The sequence below is a fragment of the Silurus aristotelis genome (assembly GCF_946808225.1).
Source record: "Silurus aristotelis genome assembly, chromosome: 4".
In the NCBI taxonomy this organism is placed as follows: Eukaryota; Metazoa; Chordata; class Actinopteri; order Siluriformes; family Siluridae; genus Silurus; species Silurus aristotelis.
Window position 1 is genome coordinate 21,581,913 of NC_139577.1, and position 23,635 is coordinate 21,605,547.

General features: G+C 36.0%; 1 protein-coding gene across 2 annotated transcripts; it reads left to right on the plus strand.

Moving 5' to 3' along the window:
• On the plus strand, positions 1-21,638 carry ret (ret proto-oncogene receptor tyrosine kinase). 2 transcript variants are annotated; one of them, XM_083539466.1, is made up of 20 exons: positions 1-345; positions 12,340-12,582; positions 12,810-13,094; positions 13,598-13,836; positions 14,057-14,252; positions 14,355-14,554; positions 14,768-15,050; positions 15,299-15,430; positions 15,625-15,735; positions 15,826-15,939; positions 16,089-16,345; positions 16,462-16,609; positions 17,482-17,589; positions 17,696-17,910; positions 18,273-18,395; positions 18,584-18,654; positions 18,749-18,886; positions 19,084-19,183; positions 19,758-19,905; positions 20,811-21,638. In XM_083539466.1, exons 1-20 carry the CDS (start codon positions 279-281, stop codon positions 20,966-20,968), a joined length of 3,336 nt encoding a protein of 1,111 aa, XP_083395592.1. In that variant the 5' UTR covers positions 1-278; the 3' UTR covers positions 20,969-21,638. The 2 variants fall into 2 exon arrangements, with proteins under 2 accessions (XP_083395592.1, XP_083395593.1); XM_083539467.1 differs by having other exon boundaries at positions 80-345; positions 15,302-15,430.
• Positions 21,639-23,635: the final 1,997 nt, after the last annotated feature.

Genomic DNA, 23,635 nt, shown 5'->3' on the forward strand with positions numbered 1-23,635 from the left:
GATCCTCCCCCTGTGTGTCGCTACTCACACACTCACGCACTCGCGCTCCCTCTCTTTTTCTCTCTCTCTCTCTCTCTCTCACACACACACACACACACACACACTCAGCAGCCCGTCAATGGGATACTCAGCATACGGACTTCTTTGCACTGCTGCATAAAAACGTTTTACTTTTGAATATTTTGGATCTTTATTGTTTTCCAAAAAAATAAAAACAATAACCGCTGCACCTTTGATTGCGTTCATTTGTTGCGAAATTCCCCTTATGACTGTGCGGCATGGTTAGGACACGGGCTTTTACTCTGTGGGGAGACACCGTCCTGGTCCTCTTGCTTCTCTGGGAAGGTAAGTCAGAGTACAAGCTTGGTTTCCTTCGCAGACTGGGACTTCATCAACAATATTTTATTAAATCTTTTTTTGTGTGTGAACCATATCTTATAGCACTAATATCACTCATTTGAACAAGTTACACAAGTTCTCCTAAAGGCATTATCTGACTTTACTATGATAAGGTTGTCTCAGGATTCTTTTAATCCTTAAGGCACAATTTTCTAATATGGTAATCGAATAAACAACTTTATTGTCCATTTCTGGGAAATTGCCCATGGCTTCATAATAGCTACACCAAAAACACAGACCACATTCACCCACACACAATAGAAAAGGATTCCTTAATCTAACCATGAAGGAGAAGATATAAAATAAAGAAGCTCCAGTCTCTTGAGTAACTGCACAGAAATAAATATGTTGTTTAAAAATTTAATTCCTGCAAATTAATGTTGGATGTAATGTAGGAATTCATCAAGCAACAGCTTTTGTTGCTTGTCTTTTATTAATTATTATTACACTCTTTACAAAAAAATATTCAAATGCTCTTTATATAGACTTTTTACTTTCAAAATATATACATGTATATTGTAAAAATGTCAATTATACAAGAATTCGTTCCCTGTCAAGTTTTGCCTAGAAGCTTTAATGGTACTTTCAGAGAAACAGCAGAAGTCCCCATAAGGATTCTAGCTTTTACCTTTTTCTAGGTCTGGGCAATGATGCACTGGAATCACAGTGCGCTTACCTCAATGTAGAGTCTGCTAGCCTAAAAATAAACAGTCCATTGTAGCCCATGTTAAATAAAAATAGTGACCCACACAAAACACACATTTAAGTTGCCTTTTTACAAGTGGACGTTGTAAATCTGGCAGGTTGAAATGTGCCCCTGAGCTTCCCTACTTACTTTCGCACTTTAAATATGAAGCTGCATTGTGGCCACAGAAATTGTGGCACAGGCTTCACACAATCCATATATATATATTTCATAATCCCTTTTAAAACCCTCTGTCCAACTGCACAAACACAACACACTGAAAAATGACTATATTTAAATTCTTACTCATAGCTCAGAGGTTAGTAGATGAGGATGTGTGGATAGTTGCATTAACGGGGAATAATAACATTGGAGCAGGTTAAATGCAGACAAAAGTAGTACATAGCAGAGGTTCTATTGCTATTTTTGTCATCCAGAAAGCATGTAGCTTTGTGTGTCTGCCTATGAGAACTGCATTTCTTTATTCCTTCATTATTGTAAGCGACGAAGAGCAGTGTCTGAACCGTCACCCTCTGAGCAATAAATGATAAATCCAGCTTTTTGTTAAAAGACTTTGTTCTAAAATAACAATTATAAATGAAAATGTTATCTATTCAGAAGTATTTATTAAATATTGCATATTTTTACAATATTAAAATTTTTTTTCAATAAATGTTTTAATTTAGGAAGTTTATTTTGATGTGTATAATACACATGCAGAAAAAAAAACTGTATTATGTTGTTGTATTTCCATGTCTGTGGTAAAAAAAAAACGACAACTTTTCGCTTATATGTGAACTTGCAATGCACTGTAAGTAAAGGTTTGCTTGTTTTTTGTTTTTTGTTTTTACAAAATTATAAGAATGGAAATTTCTTTATGTTTTTGCTTGACTGTTTATCCTCATTTTTAAATATTCCATTGGCAGTTTCAGTTCAGCAGAATGTGAGATAAAAGAATATTTTTGTTAATTTCTGGTCATATTTTTTAAGGAGGCATACGTATAAGACAATGGAATCTAACTTTGTGATTTTCATTAAAATAGAAATATTGAATATGTAATATGACTAATGCCCTATGAGATGAAAATGATTTCTGCCACATTAGTTCACTGCATTCAGTTGATTATGTTCTGAAATTGCTTGTTGGGAGTTACTGTACATTCTTTGTTGAAGCTCTCATTTAGAGGATTCAGTGGTTGAAGAGTAGTGCATCTCTTTTTTTAAAACCTGTTCTTTTACACATCACCTGCTAAATGTAATATTTTTTCCTCTTTCCAACATTGAAGGTACAGTATGTTACATGAGATGCTATCATATTGAGGTTGTTTTGGAAGTTTGTTTTGTGAAAAAGCCATGTTGATAATGGTACAGTGGCCCATTTCCTGACAGTTAGGAAAACAAAGGCTGAGTGGCCGTCAGAGGGCAGGTGTGCAGCAGGTGGGCCGAATTCTCGACAAACATGGTGTGTTTGTCTTCTGAAGGGAAAATAGTGCCAGTAAAATAATAGTGCACACTGCTCTGATAACAGATGAGGTTTAAAATCCCTCATTAAAGACACAAGATGGTTGGCAGCTCCTCCTACAAAATGGATCTCGTTTATTTTATCACAAGTCGTCCAATGAAAACGGATGGTACGAAAGTAATGTGTTTTGACTAAATTGGAAGCAAGGGAAATAATCCACTATCACCGTCTAATGTTTCATCTTGGGATATCTCTTTGACATTTGCATTGTAGCTAGATTACTGGAATTATTGACTTAGATTACTCATCTGTTCTTTTATAGAGCCATTTTATGTTGATATGATGTATTTGCATTATAAGAGCATATGGCTTACATTCAGCTGGGTTTTTTTCTGCTCAGTTGTTCTTACCCAGCTTTTGATTTACATCCTCTCATGGAAAAAACATTGGGTGGGGCACTGTGGACTCTAGAACAGTTCATACATTACTGTCCCCCTGAGTCAGGACCTGAAAGGACTAACCTTGTAGTAGACCTGAGAAGTTTTGTTTGCTGGAGGGTGGAATTGATACCAGGGTGTTATCTCATCATATTGTCATATCAGAATGCGCTCATGTTTGATATCATATACCACATATTAAATATTTAGCAAAACATCTGAATAGAAAGCATTATAAACATTATTGATAATACTGCCAAATGCCAAAAAAGTTCATATAAATGGTGTTTCTATCTATCTATCTATCTATCTATCTATCTATCTATCTATCTATCTATCTATCTATCTATCTATCTATCTATCTATCTATCTATCTATCTATCTATCTATCTACTGTACTACATCCTCATTTAGACTTTTGAAATGATGTTTATATGTGCACATACTTTGTTGATAATGTAGTTAACTAGCCTCGAATATTAGTTCAGTTCTGATAGTTTTCACTTTTTATCTGGCTGTTTATTATTTACATGAAAATAATGATAATGGTTTATATGGTAATAATGATAATGTTAGGTTTTAGGTATATGCCGTAACATAACACAAGAATCATACTCATACTCAGACCTGGAGTAATGTACATATGCAGCATATGTCCTTTTAACAGATGTATGATTGTTGTCTTTTCTCTGTAATAGTGGAATCATATCCCCACTATCTGGTGTCCCCTATAAGAGGAGAGGTTCCCTACTGAGATTACTTCTACTCGAGGTTTCTACTTCATGTCAACTTGCTTATTAGGGATTTAGATTTGAATAAGTTAAAACTAAACAAAAACAGTTGCCCCTTTACACATCTGCATTAAAACAATCATGTTCATCAGCAGCTCCTGCTTTTGAGACAGAGCAGGCCAATAAATCTTATTTGATGCATGACACTATTTGATTTATTTACTTATTACATTATATGATTTAGTTTAGCTTGTGTCTTGAGTTGCTTTCAGAGAGCTTGTAAATCTTGCTGATTTTCTTGCTATCGTCACCACTTTTTATATGATTGCACAAATACAATGTTGATTAGACTGCATTTTAGAGAAGAGACTTCTCTGTTATTTGCTACACTTACATTGCCAGCATTGTTTTTAAACAGTACATCACACAAATTGTAGAAATACTTTGATGAATCCATGCTTACCTTAAAATTGTGTGTGTGTATATATATATATATATATATATATATATATATATATATATATATATATATATATATATATATATATATATATATATATATATATATATATATATATATATATATATGCACTTTATAAAACTAAATTCACTAACCAAACTGTTGTTTTTGCAATTTAATGAACTATTAAACCTTGTCCAAAATCCACCACCATATTTGCTATTGATTTGACAGTCCTTATACAGTACATGGATTGTAATGTGATTTTCTAATACCAAAACACTTTAAATGAAACTTCTAGAAAGGTCCTGACAAAACAGTATCCTTTTAAAGGAATGAATTGTATTGTACGGGTAAAAAACGACACATTTTTAGACAGACAAAGATATTTTGGCTAAGTAAACATTTTATATTCAAACCCCTAATCTATGAGATCAGCAGATTATTTAACCAATATACCTATGAATTTTGAGCATTGTGATTCTAAAGTACATTTCTCAGTTTGCATTGTGGTTTCTTTTCATTTCAAAACCATCAAATCTAGGTAAAAGGCTGTTGGTATTATTGAAAAAACCTTCATCTGGGGTGAAATTGTCATGTAGCATTGTGTCTGAGGAAACTATGTGGTGCATGTGGGCTGCTGTACCTTTTGGAGCTCCATCCCTGATCTTTTAGTTAGTTAAGGGTCACATTTCCATTCCATGCATCAGTAAAATCTAATTTGCTCTGGTGTAGGCACAAGGAGACATTGATTGAAATTATGTCCCAAGGGCATTTGGAGCTCTTGTTCACTACACGAGTCTTTACACGTTATGTTCCAGTGGTTGGTGAGGCATTTGAGTGATCATTTACAACAATGAACAACAATCACAACAGCTTTGCTGATGTTATATCTTTGGAATTAATAAAAAAAAAAAAAAATAGGACTAAGCATTGAATATTCTTTTTTATGTCCATGAGACATGATAATTCAATCAGTCTATGATACTGAATACTGAAACAATATTTAACTGTGTATAGTTTAGTATTCTAGTTTTTTATTGCATTTAGTTCTCATTCCACATTTCCTCACAAAATGGCTCTCTATGGTCCAGTCTTTTAGACCTATTGGCTCATGCAAAATTACCAAGTGGACAATTTCATCCATGGAGTCAGGAAATTAAAACTCAGCGGTTGCTTATGGTAAAATGCATGAGCAGGTCACAGGTTGGCACAGAGGGGGTAATTATCACAGCAATCTAGAAGTGCCTTTCATTTATACAGTAATGGATTATCACATGGATCACAACCTCAAAATTCTTGTTTGTGCTCTTTGTTTGTGTCCTTGTAGCCCCTTTATCTTTGAGTCCATCTAAACTCTAGATTCAATTTGCTGGTAATTGGCCTGATAATAATGGCATTGAATACAACATGTTGCGTAAAGGTTTCTCATTTGTGAGTCCTAATGTCCTAGGCAATCCCAAGAGAGCTTGGAAACCAAATTTAAATTTGGAGCCCAATCCAACAGCAGACTTTAAATTAGATTTTTCTAATGAGTGATGTCTATTCCTGATACATTTTATTCCTTGCTTATCTTGATGGCGATAGTGGTTACATTGGTATTACATTTAAATGCCTGCCTGTTTTTATTTAGAAAACCATGACTGTTCAATAAAAAGTTAATAATGCAGCCATTTGCTTGTATAACATTTTAAAGCCCTTAAATCAGGTTAAGACTGAATTTTGTTTATTGTATTATTCCGCTTGTGATTTTTTTTTAAATATATAAATTTGTAGTCAGGTCACAAAACAAACTCTGTGCTAGGTGTTTAATAAGAGTAAGTGCTTGCAGGAATATTGCATTAAAATTCACAAAGAATCGTTCAACTGTTGTGTATTTTTGGAGAATAGGTCTGGCATGCTTTGAATATGGTGCAGGGAAATTGGAACATAATGATCAATAATAACAGTCCTTTATTGAATTGCAGCTTAATTGACAGCCTTTTAGTTAATTAAATCGTTGCAGTGGCAGGGTAATGATTTTTTGCTATATTATACACATATTATACACAGTCGTCATCATTTGCTTTAAGACTATTTAGTAACACTGATTTGTTTGAATTTTTATTTTTTTATAGCTCGATTAGTAGAATTTAATCATTAAAAAAACAAAAAAATCAGAAACATCTTATCTCTTATTTTATCGTTGTTTTCTTTAGGTTGTTTGTTGTGTGGCTGATAAGGTAATGTGCATTTGGTTGAGGGGAGGAAGAGTTTTAACTTTTGTCGGTCTTGATTACTATAGCTATTGATTGACCAGCTGTCAGACTAAATACTTGACTTCCAGTCAGCCTCTGTTTGGCGACACTGGCTGTGTGTACTGACCTTGAATGAAAGGGCATGGACCTTGTTTTCCCACAGATCAGTACTTTGTTTCATGACCTCCGCTGCCTATAGCAAACAAACCAGTCCATTTATACTCAACTGCTGTGTTTCAGTAAGGAACGAACATGGAGTTATGATTATGATTGCTAAACAAATGTAGTAATTTTGAGTCATTTCAGCTGCAGCCATGTTGCTTCAACGGAACAACAGATAATTGCAGTAAATGCATCTTAGTACTTACACATAACATCACATGAATAGCACTCTTTGACTGGAAAGTGGATTATGAGATGGTGGATTCCTCGGACTTTCTGCCTGCTTCCGTTTTCTGTTCAGTTAGAGAGAATGGCAAGTAAAAGCCCCTCTCTCTGTAACAGCTCATGATGTCATAGATGCTAAATCTCTCTGGCAGAGCATACATCCAGCTAATCAAGTTCCTGTCTTTGTCCTGACCGATCCAGAGGGCGTTCCTCATCATCCGACTTACTCGCTGAGCAGCCAATACACCAATCTTACTGTCATTTATTGAGACTGCACATATATGCTGCGTGTTTGTGAGGTCTTGTGCAGTCAGACTGCTGTTCTGGAATGCGTATCAGTTTGCAGTGGGTTTAGATTTTTTAGGGAATGTGACCTCATTCATATCAAAGAAAACATATACACTTTCAAGCTGCAAGTATTTGACCCCATATCCTGTGTCTGAGTGTTTCTACACCTATTGAGTTTACACTCAATTTGCATAGGAACTGAAATCAACACAATAGGCTGCACCATATTTACGTTTATGATTCAGGCTGTGGCTATACTTTGCATATTTATGATCAATTAGCCATACAAATGCATTTACATTTATTTAAGCGTAATAATCAATTGGTTTAATGGTCTATTCTAAATGTGAGTCAGGCCAGCTTGTTGCTCTTATTACAAAACCTTTATTATAATGTAAAAGTATTGTAAATACTATACAATACAATATACAATACTGTAAAATACTCAATATGTAATATAACACTCTCAGTCTTCAACATTCTCTGACAATTTTGTTATTCATAATATTATAATGTGTAATCATTAAACTATAATGTGATAATGTGCTTATTTGATTAGTAATTATAAAAATGAGACAGGATGTGCTGCAAGTTGTAGCAATAAAGGATGCAGATGGAAATGTGTTGACTAGTGAGGAGAGTGTGTTGAGGGAGTATTTTGAGCAGCTGATGAATGAGGAAAATGAGAGAGAGAGAAGGTTGGATGATGTGAAAATGGTGAAGCAGGAAGTGGATAGGATTAGAAAGGAGGAAGTGAGAGCAGCGATTAAGAGGATAAAGAGTGGAAAGTCAGTTGGACCAGATGACATACCGGTAGAAGCATGAAGATGTTTAGGAGAGATGGCAGTGGGGTTTTTAACCAGATTGTTCAACAAGATTTTGAAAGGTGAGAGGATGCCTGAAGAATAGAGAAGGAGTGTGCTGGTACCAGTTTATAAGAATAAATGAGATGTGCAGACCTGCAGTAACTTCAGGGAAATAAAGTTAATCAGTTACACCATGAAGTTATGTGAAGTTATGTGGATACCAGGCTAAGAGAAGAGGTGACAGGGTGCCGAGAGAGGAGTTGTGGTATTGTAGGAGGAAGTCAGCTGTTTTAAAAAAGTATGTGAGGGTGGTGCAGGACATTTATGAGGACAGTGTGATGGCAGTGAAGTGTGCAGTAGAAACAACAGACTGGTTCAAGGTGGAGGTGGGACTGCATCAAGGATCAGATCAGATCAGCCCTTTCTTGTTTGCAGTGGTGATGGACAGGTTGACGGACGAGGTCAGACAGGAGTTTCCAGATTATATTGTTATTAGAGGTGAGAATAGGGAGCAGTTGGTGAAGAGCTTGGAAAGGTGGCAGTATGTGCTGAAGTGGAATAAAAATCAGTAGGAGTAAGACACAGTACATGTGTGTAAATGAGAGGGAGGGCAGTGGAGTGGTGCGGTTGCAGGGAGAAGAGGTGGTGAAGGTGGAGGAGCTCATGTACCTGGGGTCAACAGGGCAAAGTAATGAAGAGTGTGTTAGAGAAGTGAAGAAAGAATGCAGGCAGGGTGGAGTGGGTGGAGAAGAGTGGCAGGAGTGATTTGTGATAGAAGGGTATCTGAAGGTGGCAGAGCTGAAGATGCTGAGATTTTCATTGGGAGTGACAAGGATGGACAGGATTAGAAACAAGTTTATTAGAGGGACATCGCATGTAGGACGTTTTGGAGACAAGGTGAGGGAGGCGAGATTGAGATGGTTTGGACATGTGCAGATGAGGAGCATGGGGAGAAAGCTGTGGATGGAGCTGCCAGGAAGGAGGAAAATAGGAAGGCCAAAGAGGGTTTATGGATATGGTGAGGGAAGACATGCAGGTAGTTGGTTTGAAAAAGGCAGATGTAGAGGACAAGGGGGTACAGAGATGGATGACCCACTGTGGCAACCCCCTAATGAGAGCAGCCGAAAGAAGAAAAAAAGAAGAAGAAGAAGAAGAAGAAGAAGAAGAAGAAGAAGAAGAAGAAGAAGAAGACAAGCCACAGAAATTTTTACAAAAGAAAACATACAACAAAAAATGCAACTCAAAGTGAAAAATTATAGTTAAAAAAATAGACATATGGTGTCTTGTGCTGCTGTGAGTCATACTCTAAAGCTTATGATGGTAACAACATCACAACTGGACATTATAGAATGTTAATATGCTAATATGACAGACACTGTTGTGACAATGTCAGTCTGCTGGAACACTTACTAAGCCAGAGGCCTGAACATACTCCCAGATGTCAATCACTACCTTGTCTGTATCGTAGTTATAAAGACTAGCAAGTCTTAAGACAAGCTTTTTTTATGCTTCCTACTGTTTTATAAGTTGTGTAGTTGCAGTCTTCCAGCTAACTGCTCAGAGTAATTACTCCAAAAATTATTTGTCAGAACATCAATAATTTATAATTTAATGATCAGATTTTATGCAGTTTTTTTATCCAGCTTGTGTAATTTGTGATATTCTTCTTCTTCTTTATTCTCTTATTCATTTTCTTCTTTTTCTTTTTCTTCTTCTTCTTCTTCTTCTTATTATTATTATTATTATTATTATTATTATTCACTCTCCATACTCTCACCATATGATAAGCAGATTCAGTTGAGTTTCCTTTACCATATATTTCAGCCTGTAATGGTCACATGGCTATAAATCAGCAAATGAATAAATACATAAAATACATATCTAAAGATATAAAAGAGAGAATATTACAAATGCAAAGTGATCTAGAATAAGGCTATCAAATAATATTTTGACACCTACCAAGCTGCAAGCCACGTCAATGCAATGTGTAATTTTTGTGCATGTTTTGGTGTCTGGGGCAATGGCAGTTAATGGAGTATTTGCTTCCCTCATAGCTAACATCAGGCTAAACATTACATCTATCTTACTATGACAGTCAGGTTGATACACGCAGTATAGTTCTTATTTTTATAATCAAGGCTATAATACTGTGGAGACCATGTGCAGTGGATAATCACAGCCATGGAGTTTTAATGTGAATACTTGAAATTACATTAAAATCAATTACCACTTACAACCAGCTAATTACTCGCCATGCAAAGGGATGCAGCGTAACTTAATGCTGCAAGTTTTCTTACGTATGTCTACCATAACGTTAGCATGCCACATTGTTACTTTAAACTACAAGTTTTTAGCGTTCACTGAATTATCTTTCTTTTTCCATTGCAGCCATAGGGCACTCTGGAGGCATCAGTGGTATTTGAAATGGCATCATATTTTATATTATATCAAAAATACTATCAACCAAAATTTTATTGTTGCCTTTATTTGTTTTGGGTTTTTTCCTTCAAACCCACACAGTGAGATTCATTTCTGATTTACTTAAAATTTATTGACAAATTCAAAATATTTCTTTTTTTTAACATTTATCTTTGGGAATATGTTCATATTGCGCTGGAGAAACCTACGAGAATTTCTTCTTATGTGACAAAAATAACTGACCAAGTTTATAAGATAAACAATTCAATATAGTGAAGCAGCTACCTTGAGCAATGACACAAAGCTTGCGAAGTAACTGCATTCCTTTTGATGTTTGTCTGTGTCTAAGCAAGGCTTTTAATAAAAGAGGTTGGAGTGTGCATCTGGGAGTATCTCCATTCTTCAGGAAGGTACGCCTTGTATCCATCAATCCGACCTCCTGTCATCCCAGCACAGTTAAATCAAATCAGTGTCTGAAACCAGAGCCAAAGCCTAAACTACAACAACAGAAATAGAAAATCTAGTTTCTATGTCTGCTAATGATATTACTACGTTCCTAAGTAGCTGCCCACAGCCGTCGGACAGGAACACAAGAGGGATATAATTACAGACCGAACACTCGCCTCTCCAATTTCCAGTAAAGCGCATGGGGCTGTTATGGTGTTTTATAGATTACCCATCCCCCAATATTCACTGTCCCACTGTAGGTAATGATTCATTTCTTCACAGTATTATGTTATCCACCATAATTAAACTTCCCAAGGTGAATACAAGGAGAAACGGAAACCACATTATATTGACATGTGAGAAATTCATTAATAGGCTTGTTCATGTCATATGAGATACTACTTTGCTTGTCATTCACTAAAGTACTTAATCTAAAACAAGGATGTATTTCTTGATTTCACTGAGCAACTCACTTGTTTTTATGTGTGATCCAGTTGTAAAATAGGACACATATATAATTAGCACATAGATAATTCTATCGAGACTAGAAACCAACAAAAGTTTAAATATGTGAGTTACATATGCATCGCATATCACATTCGTTACAAATCTGTGTTTTTCTGTGGTGTATTTAATACATATACATATTTTTGCAAGTTTTCCCTTAGTTTAGAAATTGCTACAGGTTGACTTTTGCCTTCAAAATTGTTATCATAACATTATAAAATACATAAAAACTACATTTTTTAAATTTGAATTTTTTGAGCTTTGAATTTAGGGTTTGATGTTGTAAATCTCAAATATACAATTTAATATTCAGAGACATTTGTCAAGTACGAAGCTCCATAATCTTCTGTATTTGAAGGAAACAGTAAATAGGTGAAGTGTTATAAGGCTTAACTAGAATCAAATGAAACAAAAGTTAAAAATGTGCTCTTTGTTTGTTCAGTATGTGATATCAACTATTCCAGTTTTTAATTATAATACAATTGTATAACTTTATATGATGTTTCTTACAGATAAGGCCATCTATAATAAAGTCAAGTCAAAACTTACACCTGGCCCAAATCTGAATCAAGTCAAGAAATGTATATGTGTACCTAAAGCTCAAAAGCACTACGATACAGTGCGATATTAATTTCACCAAATCAATGTGGTGCTTGGATTTGGCCCATGCCTCAAATCTGGTTCAGTCTTGTTTGGTCCAGAATGCATTTTCATGAGTTAATAGCTGCTTTACATGTGAGCCACATTGCTGCTGTTTCGATCTGGATCACAAGCTGCTAGTAATTAATTCTTAGAATGCATTTAACTGTATTTTTATTAAAAGGGTAAATATTTCCCTGCAATTCATGCTATTGTAAAAGACATTTAACATCCTGCCCATTTCTTGGTTTGCTCTACAATATGCTACTGAGAAGACAAAAAAAAAAAAGACATGCAAAAAATAAAGTGTTTACAGAAAATAATACAAAATTTTAGTTTGTTCTCCTTTTTTAATTCATAGCCAAATATAAAAAGCCCTGTTGGTTCTGGCTTTTCAAACTTCATGTTTCTTTATGGCTTTTTGTATTTGCTGCAGGCTCATGGGGACTTTACTTTCCTCAAACATACTCAGAGGACATTTATGTTGGCCAGGCAGCTGGTACACCAGTGCTGCAGGTGCACGCCATGCAGGATAGAGCTTCAGAGCAGCCATACTTCTGCCTGTACTGGTGGACGCTCCAGAAATCTGTTCCTTATGCATCATGGTTCCATATCGACACTGCCATGGGAGTGATCTACATGAACAAAACTCTGGATTGGACTGACTTTGAGTCAATATGTAAGTTTAAAAGAAGTCCACTAAATATATATATATATATATATATATATATATATATATATATATATATATATATATATATATATATATTTATTTATTTATTGTCAACTTTAATACAGCTCTTTTAATTGGATAGCTAAAAGTTGTCTTGCTTCTGTAATATCTGAGAAGCTGGTCAGAAATCTTTTTAAGTGCCTTTTCATGTGTTTTGATTGTACGTCTTCTAGCTAGCAGTTGGCCTACAAAGACCAAGAGATTGACCCTGAAAGTGTCAGCAGCCCCTGTGAAAACGCAGTGCACAAAGTTGAATAATGTGGAGGTCAGTCTTACATTCTTCAATGCCACAGCGCCCACATGTGGCCAAATTACGAGACAAAGACTGTGTTCACGTGTTCAAGAGATAAAAACTCATATAAAAGAGAACCGCCTGCCTGGACCTCTGCTTCAGCTCCGTCGCTTTACCCTTGCTGACCTCTGCCCCAACTACACCATCAGCTACAGCCTGGAAACAGGTAACTTCAACAAATTAAGGCTGGTTTTCACCATTAACCTTCATTATTTTAGAATGGCAGATGTCAGCCACAAAAAAACTAATATTAATATTTAATATTTATTTTGGTTTTACTATTTTATCTCTGAGACCACAAAGGTTATGAAGGATAATTTAGTGTTTCTCATAACAACTCTATAATTATAAAAGAATAATATTTTATAAATCTTAATATTCTACATATATAAGCAAATTAATTTACAAAATACATGAGAAAAGATACTTTATTATTATTATTATTATTATTATTATTATTATTATTATTATTATTGTTGTTGTTGTTGTTGTTGTTGTTGTTGTTGTTGCACCATTATGGTCAAATAGCATACAAAAAAATACAATTGATGATGACAATGATGAGAACTACATTCATACCACATTTTGCATTTTGCGAAAAAGTTTTTTCTTCTTTACAGCCTAAACAATTGCTTTACCAATAAATTATTTTTATGTTGTTGTGTGCAGAGATTCCAGTGCCATTTGCAGTCAATGTCTCTACTTCTGAGCTGATAGTCACAGCACCTGTAGATCGTGAGGTGAAGGAGGTTTATAATCTGTCGATAGTGTGTTCAGTACAAACAGAAAAAATATCACACACTGCTGTGACTACTTTGAATATCATTATATATGATGAGGATGACAGTCCTCCCTATGTGAATGGCACAGACACTGAGGACGTGCTTATAGCGTTTAGCCGCAGTGAGGTAAGCAGTGCACTGAAGCTGCTGTGTGTCTTTTTGATTTGATGTGAAGTCATTCATGTTTTATGGAAACTATTAAATAAAAATGATTGCAATCATTCTGCGTATAATTTATGATTTACACATTTTATAAGACAAATTGCATTTTATTTCATTGGCATTGAACATTTAACCTTGTGTTGCCTCTACCTATAGGTCTAAAAATGTCTCTTTACTATTGCAGGGAGCTGTATTTGGCAATATGTTTGTTTACGACAGAGACACGACTTCTGCCTATCACAAGGAACAGAGCCAGAATAAGTATGAATGGACATTACTGACTAATGACTCCTGGATTAAAAACACATTTACCATTGAACAGAACTTTAGTGAGGAAAAGCTCATCTTTGGCAACGTTCGAGGGACAGTCTATAAGTACAGTAAGGATGCTAAAGCAACTTGTCTGATTTAGGCTAATTAGTCGCTGTGACTTATTCACAGTAAATATAATTGTTTTTGCTTTTTTTTTTGTCCTTGTACAGAGTTGCGTCTCAAAAGGAACATTCCAGTAGATGAGAATCGCTCATTTCAGTTGGACTATCTGGTCAACGACACTACATTTCACGGCCCTGAGGGAACTGTGATGCTGCATTTCAATGTTACTATTTTGGCTGTTCCTATTAGCTTTAGTAATATCACTTACTTCTTTGTGCTGTCTCGGAAGTCAATGACCTACTCTCAGGTGCTTGGTTAAAGTTACTGTCTTATTTTTATTCTTAAAATCAGGATCATTTGCCCACTTAAGCACTATATGTGCTGTTTACAAGTCATACTCTATCTCTCCCATTAATAGGGAAATGTTCACAAAATAAATTACTTACCTTTTAATCAAAATTGAGGCATATATAAAAATATGACTGTTAAATGACTGTCCCTTCTGGCTGTCTCTTTTTAGATTGGAAAAGTATGTGTGGACAACTGCCTGAAGTTCATGGGTATAGAAATTGAATACCATTTAGAGTTGAGTGACAGGAACCTCTCAGCTAATGCTCAGTCCTGCTACACAGCGGTTGATGTGGCTCGGAATCTGGAGTACATGTCTGGCGTTCTCTATGTAAATGACACAGAGCCGCTGCGCAGGCCTGAATGCCAGGAGCTGCAGTATGTGCTTGTTGCTCATGAGAAGCATAAACAGCTTGAGGCAAAAACAATAGTCATCATCATCTTCGAAGGCAGAGGTAATCATTGTTCTCTTTACCTGAAAGAGCTAATAGATTCATGCTTAGTGTTTTGATGAAAATTTCTTACAATCTACAGTAATTAAAAAGTGGGTTATCTATAGTTTAATTCAAGCTTTTTTTTGTAATGAAGCAACTGTAGACTTGAGCACAAAAGAAGTAGGCAGAGAACTTTCTGTGTATTTTGTATTTTTTAGAGTGTAATGTTCAGGCAATTGTCCAGACACTTCAATGTGTGTGTTTTGTAGTAGATCCTTTAAGGATGGAAGGACAGCATTCTTTGGCCTGTGCAGAGAAGAGACAGCATGGGGAGTGTGAGATATTCAGAGGCCTGGGAACTCCCACTGGGAGATGTCAGTGGAGACAAGGCACAGAAAAAGGTAATAGGTCTAATTATCAATCTTTATAATCAATGACTGCACCACTGTGTGCTACAGTGTCTTGTTTTGAATGTTTTATTTACAAAGAATGTTCATTAATATTAATGTTTTGCTTTCAAATTATGTACACAAGATGTCTGTTTATTTTGATTTTATTACACCGTGCACTAATTTTACATACTGTTCTTTTACAGTTATATCAACAAATTACTCCACTTGTTCTCCAGACCTGCGTACATGTCCGGACGGCTACTGTGATGTGATTGAAAGGAAAAATATATCCATATGTCCACAGGATTGCACTCGTGAGCAGATTGTCAGCTTTTGGGACCGAGTTAATGATTACTCTGTTGTTGCTAGATAGACATACTTACTGGTTTTGTTGTCATGTTTAGGTGAGCCAGTTATTGGAGGCCATGAGAAAGGCCTGATGCTTGGCATTAAGGCAGGGCATGGAACCTGCTACTGCTATTTGGAGAAGTGCTTTTGTGAGCAGGATGATATGGAAGGTGAGCTCATTTGTCCTTGTGTTTGGACTGTGAATCATTATTCATGTGAATAGTGTTGGACTGTTTTATTGATGTACTTAGATTTACAAACTAATCCAAACTATTCCAAACTAATAGTGACATCTAGTGTCTTTTTATCTTTCATGCAGAGGCAATATGTGAAGATATGTGTAAGACTGTCATAGCCACAGCAGTTCTTTTGTCCTTTATCGTCTCCATCCTCCTCTCCTCCTACTTCATCCACCGGTATCATAAGAACACCCCCAAACCTCCCATCGCTTCAGCTGAAATGACTTTCCGTAGGCCTGCCCAGTCCTATCCTATCAGCTACTCAGCCAACAATGTTCGACGAGGATCTCTGGACTCCATGGAAAACCAGGTGGCCATCGACACCTTCAAGATACCTGTAAGAGTTTTTACATAATTCCTCCATATTTTATTGTTCATATTGATTATTGTTCAGGAATAATACAAACACAAGCATTTTTTTAGGCATAGATGTTGTTTTGACTTCATTAACAGGAGGATCCAAAGTGGGAATTCCCACGAAAGAACCTTGTCCTGGGTAAAACTCTTGGTGAGGGAGAGTTTGGGAAGGTCGTAAAAGCAACAGCATTCCGGCTCAAAGGAAAGGCGGGATACACTACTGTAGCTGTAAAAATGTTAAAAGGTAAGACAATAAAGAAGAAAAAAAAAGAAATTGTTATAAGTATTCATCACCTAAATGCACTGACAGTGAATCTGATGTAAAACATGGGCTGAAAATCAATGCAGAGCTGTTATCACCCTTAAACAATCATAAAAGTGCATATTCCTCACATGCACTTATTTAGCAACTAGCTAACATTGCATTTACCTGCGTAACATGTTTCCAGCTAAGAAGTGAGCATTCTCTGAGAGCAATTTGATATTAGTTTGCAAAACTAAACTTGCCTGGATTAACACTAACAAAGTGGGAAAAAAAAACTTTATTATATTATATTACTGTGCCTACAATCAGCTATCTGATAGGAAGCTAGCTAACTTTAGGTTAATATATAGTGTGTGTAGCAGTAACAAAGCTTGGTATGCTACCAAACATTTTATCATTGATTCTGATTCATTGTTATGTGTTCTAATTAAAAGCAGTAAACAGTAAGTAGAATACAGGTGGTCGTCGACTTACGACCACAACTGGGACCGACATATCGATCGTAAGTAGAGTAGGCTATATGTACAGTACTGTGAAATGATGCCGGAAGCCGGTACGCACCGCTGCACGCCGGGGCCAGCGATTGTGGTCGTAAAGGCGAACGGTCGTAAGTTACATATGTCGTAAGTCGACGACTACCTGTATTTTAAGGATAAGCTGGTAAGATAGCTATTATGATTATTAGATAGCATCAAAATCCTGAATTTGATGGCCAAATAAATTGTGAGAATTAGCTTTGATAAATGTTGGTGCAAATACATATGTGTAATAAGGCTTTGTGTATAACCTCTGAACAAATTATGAATTGTGGGAATGTATTTTTATACATGTGTACCTTTTATTTGTTACAGAAAACGCTTCTCACAGTGAACTTCGTGACCTTCTGTCAGAATTCACCTTGCTCAAGCAGGTCAACCATCCACATGTAATAAAAATGTATGGAGCTTGTAGCCAGGATGGTACGAATGATATATTGTTCAGCATTTCATGCTTCATAATCATTTTCCTCAAAGAATTGAATGACTTTTTTTGTTATTATTTGTTACCTGCTTGTTGTCTTTCCAGGTCCCCTGTATCTGATTGTTGAATATGCCAAGTATGGATCGCTCCGAAACTTTCTGAGAGAGAGCCGGAAAGTAGGGCCCAGCTATATGGGCAATGATGCCAACCGAAACTCCAGCTACCTTGAGAATCCGGATGAAAGAGCTCTGACCATGGGAGACCTCATATCGTTCGCCTGGCAGATCTCCAGAGGAATGCAGTACCTGGCTGAAATGAAGGTATATTGTGCCTTGATTATTTAATTTGGAAGTGTATGTACTGTAGCAGGTAGTGTTGGTATATCACAGTTTCTGCGTCTAGGGTTGGAACCTCAGCTAGAGGTACTCTTTACATGGAGTTTCATGTCAGTTTCCTTTGGCCGTTTAGGTTCCCTCTCACATTGTAAAACATGGCCTGCTACTCTAAACATGTTCCTTACTGTGATGGTATGTTTATCATTGTGTTTTGTTGTTAGTGACTCTGCATGGAACATTAAGTTGTAGACAATGAATGAAAGAATGTATGTGTTTTTGAGTGTATGGTTTTGAATATTTAGTATTTTTCAGAGAATTTACAGTTACAAGTGCTGTTTTATTCGCAGCTTGTTCATAGAGATCTTGCGGCCAGGAACGTACTTGTAGCAGAGGGCAGGAAGATGAAGATATCAGACTTTGGTTTGTCGCGGGATGTCTATGAGGAAGACTCCTATGTAAAGCGGAGCAAGGTAATGCCCAAAATTTGTCTGGGTTTGCAAATAAATCACTTTTCAGATTTGTAGAACTTTTATAAGGAAAAAACATGCTTTTGCCTGTTTTTTATTAAACTTATTTATACCCGTTAAACACTTGGACACCGTTAAGCACTTGGTAATACAGTAATATCTGTACTACATATTGTGTTTCCACTTTTAAGGGTCGTATCCCTGTCAAATGGATGGCCATTGAGTCCTTGTTTGACCATATATATACCACCCAAAGTGATGTGTAAGTTAACATACTGTATTATGTGTTAAAATTTGTTCCTATTAACCGGATATGTGCTGGCAGTTTTCTAACGGGTTCCCTCTTTAATTTCAAGCTGGTCTTTCGGGGTGCTGTTATGGGAAATTGTGACCCTGGGTGGAAACCCTTACCCGGGAATTGCGCCTGAGCGGCTCTTTAATCTTCTCAAGACTGGCTACAGGATGGAAAAACCCGAGAACTGCACTGAGGAAATGTGTGTTTACTTGATCAGCATGGTTAATTCTTTTCAGTATCATTATCCAAATGATATCCGTCTAATGGCATGCAGGTTATCATGTACAAAACCAATATAGCTTACCTTCTGAACTATTAAATAGGCACTACTGAGTACAAAAATGATTCTGCAAGAGTATGACATATGGCTGATGAATGTGTTTTTTTGTTTAACAGGTATAGTCTGATGCTTCGCTGCTGGAAGCAAGAACCAGATAAGAGACCAACCTTCAGTGAGATCAGCAAAGAGCTGGAGAAGATGATGGTGAAAAGCAGAGTAAGAATGAACAGAAATGACTATAGGCATATGCATTAAAAAAAAAAAATTAAGCAGACATGGGCTTCAATTTTACCAACTCATGGCACTTATGCTTCCTATACTGCTGACACAAGTCATGTAAGAAGTTCAGGAGTGGGTGAGCAAATGGCCCTAGGAAATATGTTCCACCTTGCTTGCATTTCACTACACGATTTATTACACTGTCAAAATCTTTGCTTATTCAGCTTTTAAAGTTTTAACAGTTCATTTTAAAAGTGCTTACTATTGATTAGCATGTGCTAAAACCAAGAGCCTTGTTTTGTTTATGTTTTATCATAATGGTAAGATTGCACAAGGTAAGTGTTTTAAACCCCTCTGTCCTCCTTTATAGCAACAGAATAACATGTTAGTAGCAATTTTTCTTTTAATCAAAGCAATGTATCAAAAATGTAACTAGCATCCCACTAGCTTTTTAAAAGAAATCAGAATTCTTCAAATATTATTCTTTTTTTTAATTATTATTAATTTCTAAACTGTTCAGCACTGCCTATCGTTTCTTTCAAGTTTTAATTGTCCTTTTTTCTCTTGAAAGGATTATCTGGATCTGGCAGCTTCCACCCCAGCAGATGCCCTGTTATATGACGACACTCTGTCCGAAGAGGACACCCCTCTAGTGGACTGTAATAACGCCCCTCTCCCTCGAACCCTCCCTTCCACTTGGATTGAAAACAAGCTCTATGGTAGAATTTCCCATGCATTCACTCGATTCTAAAACAAACAAATATAATAATCGAATCTGTTTGTCTTTGAATGGCTTCCATAGGGAGGATGTGCTGTGATTGTGCTAATGGCATGAAAGTGAGAGGTGTCTAAAAACTTCCTGATATTTTGAAAGATAGTATGTGGTGTAAATGATCAGATTTCTGATTTTGGACCTGTTTCTGATGTACACAAACACATTCCCAGGTTCACATTAGTTCCTATTTAAAGAACTAAATTTAAGTATGATAAACATTTTGTATAAGTTCATGTTTCAGATACTTATTTTGTATTCACTGACTCAATTCCACCTTGATTTATAGTTGTATTTGGTATACATTTGAAACAGGTCCCATCAAATAAATCTGTTTGGTATGAATCACATACTGACGGTCTCTGTAATATCTTTGACATATTACAGAAGTTGTGTTTATAGAAGGTTTAAAATGCTGAAAAGAGAAGCAGTAAGGCTTTTTAATCAAACTCTTCCATTATGATTGAACAAGCAAGGCTTTACACGTTAGTCATTTGGTGTATTTAGCAATAAACATACTTCCTATGCAGTCATTCTAATGCCCCGATAATCTGAAAAAAAAATTTAAAGATTGCATACTAAAAAAAGCTGCGTTGGTATTCCAAAATAAATAGACATTAGGTAAAGACAAAACATGGATAACAAAAACATCACAGTAGGTAACTGCATGAATGTAGAAACACTCCATGTAAATACTGGATCCAAAAACATCTCTCATGCACACATACATTTAAATATTGGTGTTGAAAACAAACAACAAACAACAAATAAGTTTCATTTGAGAGCCTTACTGTCTGCCCTCTATTTTTTTTTTCCTTCAGTTCAGAAACAGTGATATGTTTTCGTTTTTAGGCATGTCATACCCGAACTGGCCTGAGAAGAGCCCGGTACTACTCAACAGACTTGATGCAACTAATCCAGAATTTACAAGATATGCCAATGATAGTGTTTATGCAAACTGGATGGCTTTGCCTTCTCCTGCAAAAATTATGGACAAGCTCGATAGTTAAAAAAACAAATGATGAAAAATGTGTAAATGTATATTAAACTGTATATAAGTTATATGATGCTAAAGTTGGTTCCCTTTTATTTCTGACACGTTTAGCATTCTGTATAAAGAGGCATCTGACTGCAAATTGGCTGGAATAACTCACACTGTTATAGACAGTGTTTAGGTATCTTCACCTTGAGGTCCTGTAACCAATGTTATATCACTGCATGACTGTGTACACAGTTTAATGTGCATCTTCAGTGTCTTTCAAGTGCCTGTTTCGCTTTGAACATAACCTCAAGTTAGAAATATAAATCAAATCTCAGCCCAGAAATGAAAAGGGAACTTCTTTTCCATCACCTGCTGTAGATTTCTTTTGCCAAATAATTGTACAAAGAACGAATACAAAGGCCATATAGTGAAGTACAAAGTGTTTCTTGTGCCCAATTGCCAAAAGAAGAATACCACTGAAATCTGTCACCAAAATTACCCATGATTTTTGTGATACCTCTGAACGTTAATCTCACTTTAAACAGTGTGAATGTACTGATTCAGTGTCTCATGGCCAGTTATTTTTTATTTCTTGTGAAGGCATTCTTTGTGCAACCATTCTAATGCAAATGAGTGTGATTCCTTGTTATATTATCATAACATTATTCATTTGAAATCAATAAAACTGGTAAAAGCAATCCTTTTTTTTTTTTTGCCTTTGTTTTCACATTATGGCAATGATCTTCAATAATAGGCTACAAACTATATATTATACATACAATACAATCAGTGCATTAAAACCCAATATACAGTGCTACCCTGAAGCATTCCCTTCTTGTATTACTGTAAAAACATTATACTTTAATATTAAACACTACTTTCATAAAAAAAAAAAAAATCATGCAAATCACTGATTAAATTGACACTGAATTACAAATATAATCTTCTGCTCAGAAATGCCAAGACATTTGTTCTAATTGAGCAGCTGCTGCCTACTGAATCAGTGATAACATTCATAGAAAACAAAATGCTGAATTAATCCATTATAGAGTGTAATTGTTTGGTACTATTTGGACAGATTAGTTTTGTAAGACCATGGGAACCAGTGCATCACTACAAAAAAAAAATCTAAGAAAATGATTCAATAATATTGTCATCTTGAGGGAAATTGAAGGTAGTCATTTGAGAACTGAACGAGAATATGATCCATATCAGTTCTCTCTCCATTTCCATCTCCTTTTACCTTTCCTCTCTCCATCTCTTTCATTTTTAATACCTTTAACACCAATGATATTTTATCCAGAGCTGCAGAAACAGGAAATTCATTCAGAAAATTTCAAGTCAAATGTATTTTATCGTTATTCCACTATATACATTAATAATTGAGGATTATTAAACACAGATCTAAAGATTAAACACAGAGCTAAGGAATAAACACAGATCTGAGGATAATCAAACACAGAGCTAAGGACCAAACACAGGGCTAAAGAGTAAACACAGGGCTAAGGACTAACCACAGATTTGAGGATTAGGATTAAACACAGCGCTAAGGATTAAACACAAAGCTAAGGACTCAGAGGACTCAGCTTTTACGTATGCCTTGACCAATAACAGAGATTCGAGTACAGCAGTGATGGACTCTATAAAACTTCTTTTGTGTCCTCCAGAAGGAATTAAGGGACATGGTCGGATATGCTTGTAAGGGAAATGAGAATGATGTGATGCGCCCGAGGATCCAGAACATTCAGTGAACGAACTAGAGGTAGAATCAGTGAACCCTGTCTTAACCAGAGCACATTGGGCTCATAGATAGGAGGAGCGCTTATCAGAACCAGAACCAGAACCAGGTTTATTGGCCAAGTCTGTTGTCACACACAAGGAATTTGGTTCCAGCTGTTAATGACTCTCAAAGTACCAACAGCTGGATACTTGTGTGTCAACACACATGGCCAATAAACCTGATTCTGATCAGTTTCTGAATGGGAACACGTGTAAATGCATGTGTGGTTTATTTTACTTCTGATAATGGCAGCCACTATAATGAACTGTTATTATTTACACATAACTATATGCTGCTGCTCACATACAATAACATCACATAACATATTGATTTGTATAACTAACAATAACTTCTTAAATAGGATCTACTTTCACTATTTATCAACATAAAACACTAAACAATATAAACATTATGATTATATACATTGTAACTCGGCAGATATGTAATATTAATCGATATTAGCATCGTAGCGTAGCATTACCTAGCCGCTAACCGCGTCATGAGTAATAACTAACATAAACAGCAAAAACTATGGAATACACGCGCGCACACGCACCAAATAAATCCAATTAACACACTTTCTCTGCGCCTGTAAACACAACGCTACACATTTACTCGCGGCGGCTAATGCTATCTGCCGCTTCCTGCTTGCCGGAGAAAGGCGTCTCTTCCGGGAGCTCGTGCTGCTTGTCTTCATAATAAGGGTCTCTTTTAGTGTTTGAGCGCCGGTGCAATTCTACAACTTGTTAAACGGCCTTTTGCACACGAATTAAATATTACTTCTTCAGACTTTTTTATGATACGAAACAGGGAAAGACATTGCCCAGGACAGTAAATAATTAGGATGGTTATTACATAGAATAGCGCACACTAATAACAGCATTAAAACAAAGCAGCCTAATGGTTTCGTGCACA

What these genes read in the sequence shown, in the direction of transcription:
- ret (XM_083539466.1), top strand. Translation starts at nt 279, where the DNA reads ATGGTTAGGACACGGGCTTTTACTCTGTGGGGAGACACCGTCCTGGTC. An exon ending in AGCTGTAAAAATGTTAAAAG is followed by an intron (nt 16,610 to 17,481) that starts GTAAGACAATAA and finishes TATTTGTTACAG; the next exon opens with AAAACGCTTCTCACAGTGAA. An exon ending in TATACCACCCAAAGTGATGT is followed by an intron (nt 18,655 to 18,748) that starts GTAAGTTAACAT and finishes TTTAATTTCAAG; the next exon opens with CTGGTCTTTCGGGGTGCTGT.